The 6,169-nt window shown below is 43.9% G+C and overlaps 1 protein-coding gene across 1 annotated transcript in view; it reads right to left on the reverse strand.

Moving 5' to 3' along the window:
• The window catches only part of hsf4 (heat shock transcription factor 4), a 16,410-nt gene extending 10,693 nt beyond the window's left edge, over positions 1–5,717 (reverse strand). The window contains exons 1-4 of the mRNA XM_061246423.1: positions 5,571–5,717; positions 2,138–2,246; positions 1,542–1,669; positions 770–894 (exon numbers count right to left, since the gene is read on the reverse strand). Coding sequence (XP_061102407.1) covers positions 770–894; positions 1,542–1,669; positions 2,138–2,246; positions 5,571–5,696 — 488 coding nt within the window. The 5' untranslated portion in view covers positions 5,697–5,717. The remainder of the gene's footprint in view (positions 1–769; positions 895–1,541; positions 1,670–2,137; positions 2,247–5,570) is intronic.
• Between the last annotated feature and the right edge of the window lie 452 nt (positions 5,718–6,169).

The raw sequence follows: 6,169 nt of genomic DNA on the forward strand, positions 1-6,169 counted from the left end.
TCCAGGGCACTCCTGGGAAGTGACCTGACCTGATTCCAGAACAATGGTGCCACATGATCCATGTACCTGCTCTTCCTGTACAACTGAGCCCATTACAGGCCACCACATCAGGTGACTACCCTATTGTCCTATTAACCAATCAGAGACAATGGACCAAGCAGAGAGAACATGGCAGAAGAAGGAAATGGCTTCCCCGGCACCTGAGGTTTTAATTACTCTGACTGGCACCGGTATCACTGCGCAAAAGTGTCCAAACAAAGAGCCGTGGTCTGCTAAGGGGATGATTTCATCACTATTACCATGGCTACTGACATTCAGAACTGTGTCAGTTTACCTACTCGTCTGTAAGGAGGCACCAGTGTTGGAATATTGAAGGTGTGAGTCAGAGCAGGTGCATTTGTGCACCATGATTTACAGAGGTCAGGTGTGCGGAATCGGTGCAGCGGTTTACAGAGGTCAGGTGTGTGGAATCGGTGCAGGTGTGTGCAGTGGTTTACAGAGGTCAGGTGTGTGGAATCTGTGCAGCTGTGTGCAGTGGTTTACAGAGGTCAGGTGTGTGGAATCGGTGCAGGTGTGTGCAGTGGTTTACAGAGGTCAGGTGTGTGGAATCTGTGCAGCTGTGTGCAGTGGTTTACAGAGGTCAGGTGTGTGGAATCTGTGCAGCTGTGTGCAGTGGTTTACAGAGGTCAGGTGTGTGGAATCTGTGCAGCTGTGTGCAGTGGTTTACAGAGGTCAGGTGTGTGGAATCGGTGCAGGTGCACACACTCACTGCTTCATGTCTTGTATCTGGCACTCCATGTTCTCCTGCTGGCTGCGCAGCACCTGGACCTCGTACAGCAGCTTGCTCAGGTCCTCCTGCCGAACCTTGGTCTCCTCACTCTTCACTATGGACACCTGGAGCAGTAGATAGATACACACACACACACACACACACACACACACACAAGCGGGCGCACACACACCCACCCGTGTACACACACACACAAGCATGTGCACACACACACAAGCACAAGCGTGCACACACCCACCCACATGCACACACACACACGTACAAAAGGTGAGGAAGATGTGTCTTCAGCTTCAGAATTCAGTGTTTGCATTTTAATATATACATGCATATGTGTATCTGTGTTTATATATGACTTTGTGTGTTTGTGTGTGCATGCATGTTTGTGTGTGTGTGAATATGTTTGTGTGTGCACGTGTGTGATTATGTTTGTGTGTGTGTGCACGTGTGTGATTATGTTTGTGTGTGTGTGTGCGCGTGTGTGAATATGTTTGTGAGTGTGTGTGTGTGTGTCGGCGTGTGAAGATGTCTGTGTGTGTGTGATTATGTTTGTGTGTGTGTGTGTGTCTGTGGGTGAAGATGTCTGTGTGTGTGTGCGTGTGTGTGTAATTATGTGTGTGTGCATGCATGCGTGTGTGTGTGATCATGTGTGTGTGATTATGTGTCTTGGTGTGTGTGTACGTGTGTGTATATGTGTGATCATGTGTGCGCGTGTGTGTGCGTGCATGCATGTGTAGAGAGGTGATTAGCCCACCTTCCTCTTGATGTGCTCCAGCAGGTGCTCGTGGCCCTGCAGGAAGTAGAGGTGCTGGAACTCTGTGTCATCTCTCTCTGGCTTCACCAGACCACTCTGCTCAATGTTCACCACCTTCCTGAAGCCATCTGACAACACAACTTAGAGTGGGTAAGCCTGCCCCTACAGGACCATGGTGGCTATGCACACATGCACGCCTACACACACACACACACACACACACACACATACACACACATACACACACATACACACACATACACACACACACACACACAAACACACACCCACAAATGCATACACTTAAACACAAACAAAGAACCTGAATTCATTAGCACACAAGCAGGTACAGGTACAAACCCTTCTAATTTTTTCTCAGTAGATACTGAGTAGTGCTATTCACACACAGTGTTGCTCATATTAAATTGGCTAGTGTAACACACACATATTAAATGCTAAGCAGTAGCATTCGCACATAAATAATACTTGGTGGTGTTACTCACACATTAAATGCTGAGCCTTGATACTCACACATAGAAATTGCTTAGTAGTGTTACTCACACGTACAGTATTTAATGCCGGGTGTTGATACTCACACATGTTAAGTTGCCGTACAAAGCTGGCCATGTTGTTGTGTTTGAAGTATTTGGGCAAGACCTCCTTGGCAAATCTGCCCTGGTCAAACACATGGAAGCTGGTGCCAGTCTGGGAAAGGGGACAGAGGGAATCAGATCAGAACTTTTCTGCTGGCCGAACATACTGTGAAGAAGGAAGCGTTTAGAACACTGAAAGACATGCCCAGGATATCTTAGTTTGTGGGTTTGGGTCCTTCAAGAGAACATCTGATTTGTTGTATGAAATGAAATAGCTAATTTACCTGAAAATAACCATAGTATATCAATTATACTATATATATAAGTTGAATGACATTTTCTGTGGAAATGTCTCCTATTTTCACTACAAACCCCAGGGTACAGTTTAATTGGGTGTGTCAAGCACAGCTGCTTCAGGAGACTGCTCTTGGTGCCTTCAGCAAAGTGTAATTTCACGCGGTGTAATGCCCCAGATTAAGGTGGCTGCTGCTGACTAAATTAACAGATAGCACATCTGTACTGTTATGTTTCGGGTGTTGGAACCTTCTGTGGCACTTTAGCAGTACAAGTGACAGAGAACTTTTTCTAGGACCCAAGAACTTGATTAATGATGAACCCTCCCACTCTTTTCAAGAAAAGAGTGTCTCTTGAAAAATAATATTTATTTTCTTTTCTCATTTTCCTTGACAACGTTCACTGTTGTTCCAACAATATCATGACACTTAGTCTAATACTCATATCTGATCTTGGTGATGGATGGGCAATATTAATTAATATTATCATTGCAATAAAAATCTCTTGGTTTTGGTTTGAACACTTCCTGTTGCATTCAGCATTTGCATGCTCATTCAGTCTTCTGCTTAAGACTGATTTACCAGCATTTATTGGTATCGGTAATATATTTCAGACACTCTGGCAATTAAAGCAGCATGCCAAGGAGAACATTGTTAGCCCTGAGGGATATTTAATAACACGAGGATAGTAACCAGCAAGAAGCAGGGCTGAGAAGGGCTCTTTGTAAACAAGCTTTGTTCTGGGTTCATAAAGTCCTTTCATAGCCTTCCATGAAAATCAGTTATTGTGGAAAGTCAGCATGTTACTGTAACTGTCCAATATTTCCTGATATGTATGTCAGTGAAATCGTTTATTGTCTCATTCTCTTACTACATTTCACAAAAATGTGATTATTTTTCATCTAAATCTAAAATAAAACCATTGAATAATACAGAGACCTAACCTACCATCAATAATGCAATTAAGGATTGTGTTTTAATTGTAGGTGACATTGTTTGTAGAGGTTTTAAAATATATATATAAACATTACATTTGTACATTTGACATAATTATGATGGTGATAATACAACATGTGCTAAGACTGATATAATTATGATAATTATTATTAGAAGATATATACAGTATATTAAAATTGTTGATTAAATTCCACTTTTGCTGACCACAGAACTAATGGTCAATTTCATTTCTCTTAGTACCTGTCCCTTTGGCAGCCATTTTTGTTTACTGGACTCGGAACATTCAGACTGTTAGCCAACATAAGTAAACATTTGTGCCAAACAGAGAAACCGGTGAAATTGTTCACAGGTGTTCGCTGATATTAATCTTGCTATGTCATTCTTGTTGAATGCGGGTCAGCTCTCTCGAAGAATGGCCTCGTCAGCACTAATAAAGCTGTCAGCACGTCAGAGTGAAGAAAGGGAACCGCACAGCGTTCTGCCGCGATGTAGCGTAAGTAATATCGAAAGTGCTCAGAGCTCACAAGTCCTGACCTTCACTTCGTTAGGTAACCTCACATTCTCTGTCAAAGAGAGCAACTTCAGAGGTGACAAAGGCCCAGTCACACCAAGAGCTATGACAATAACCATGACCCATCGCAATAACCATTCGACAAACCATGAAATATGATAACCATACGATCAATGTGGCAATACGTATCTGATGAAATGTAACGGTAAAAATCTGATTAATAAATCACAACGACAAACATCTGAAAAACCGTAAAGTTAAAATCACAACCATACGTGTATAATGACAAAGACAGCAACCATCAGAAAGGCCATTACAAAAACAATCTTGTAAAAACAAGGATAAACATATCAATACCTATCTGATAAATTGTAGCAGCAATATGATGTAACATAGCAATACGCATCCATATGGATAACCGTTTGGAAAAAGTGTAATAGCCATTCTTTACCTGCCAGCTGCCACAGTGCTTTTATTCCCTCAGTTTCTGTCAGGCCCTTTGTTCACTGTTTTAAGCTTTATTCAAGTTTGAGTGATATATTTAAAAAAACCTCTGTAATTTACCTCATGGTCATTGCCATACAAGCTCAGTTATGGTATTACCACTGATAATAATAATTATTCTTATCATCATCATCATCATCATCATCATCATCATCATCATCATCATCACAATAATAATAATAATAATAATAATAATAATAATAATAATAATAAATGCAAACAAGACTGGTTAAATATATAAAAAATATATATAAGAGATGGCGTTAAATAATGAAACACTACAATCCAGTTTTCTCCGGTTATTGAAATGCATCATCATTGTTACTGTTTGTCACAATGCCGGGTCCCAGTGCCACTGAGGGAGCAGTTTGGCCTAGAGGCCACTCTCTCCTGGAACGAGCCTGGCCTGTAATGAGGCATTCTGTCCGTCCTCTCCCAGTGAGAAACCCACCCAGCACACCTCCTCAGGGAGAGTGTCCGGACCAGGAGCGTACTTCCTGCAGTAAACATTGTGCTGGGATTCAGACGCGCTGCCACTCACTCAGTGTGCATCTTTCCTGGCTTTATTTCCAGTAAAGGTCACATTTCTTAATGCTGCTTAGAATAACAATCACGTGACCCCTGGTCTCAGCCCCGTTGTCCTCGTAACCTTAGTGTCTCTTCACCTTCTGTACATAATGTGCTGAACCTGCATTTGGAGATGCTTGGTCTTTGTGTATTCAAGAGCATTGTATTTACTTTCCGTTCCCTGCACAGTAAAATGTCCAGTGTCATTTCAACTCTAACAGAGTATATATGGGTCTGAAAGGACCATTATGTGCTTTGTCAGAGTTAACACTGAACATTTGACTGTGTGTACGTACCCAGTTTTGACCTAAACTATCATTATAACCTCATTATATTTTCATTTGAAACATAAATACATAAACACATAAATATATATATATATAATTTTCTTGTGAGGGCAATGTTGGCAAATCATCTTCCCAGTTGTTTGCGATGGAACACTCAAATTCTTTCAAATTAACCTCGAAAAAAGACAAGCGACTGCTACATTAAAACAAGCTTTTGAAAAATGACGCGGTCAAGCGGTCAAAGTGTCCATTGGACGGGAGCGGAACCGGGGGGCATCCGAGCGAAACAAGCTGCCAGAGGCCCCGGCCTCACTCACCGTGCTCCAGCAGATGAGGTGGTTGGTCTCGGGGTCCTCCACCAGCGTCCAGAGCTTGGTGAGGAAGGCGGGGACGTTGCTGGCGTAGCCGCCGTCCATGCCCAGAGATCCGGGGGACTCCTGCATGGCTGCCGCGGGGGGCGTTCTGGGGCTCGAGGAGCGTCGGCGGGGAGCGTGTGTGGTCGTTAGCGGCGACGGGTGGTCCTATTCCATGACGGCTGTCGTGCGGAGGTTCCTCTGCTGACTGACTGCCGCTCTGACCCTCTGCTCCGGCCATATCAGCCCCCCTCTGTTTCCCCCCGCTGCCCATCGTCAGCACAATGAGGCCCGCTGGCCCCCCCCCCCCCCAATAATGGAGGGCACAATGCAGGGGCAGCACAAAGACGCCCCCGTGCAAACAAAGACAAAAGCGCTGAATAACAGTGCGCTGTCACGCCGCTCTGCACAATGCGGCCCGCTCCAAGAGCAGCCTGGCTCACAAGAGGTGTGTGTATGCTGTACAGTGTGTGTGTGTGTGTGTGTGTGTGTGTACTGTACAGTGTGTGTGTGTGTGTGTGTGTACTGTACAGTGTGTGTGTGTGTGTGTGTGTGTGTGTACT

The sequence above is a fragment of the Conger conger genome, chromosome 6 (assembly GCF_963514075.1).
Source record: "Conger conger chromosome 6, fConCon1.1, whole genome shotgun sequence".
NCBI classification, from domain to species: domain Eukaryota; kingdom Metazoa; phylum Chordata; class Actinopteri; order Anguilliformes; family Congridae; genus Conger; species Conger conger.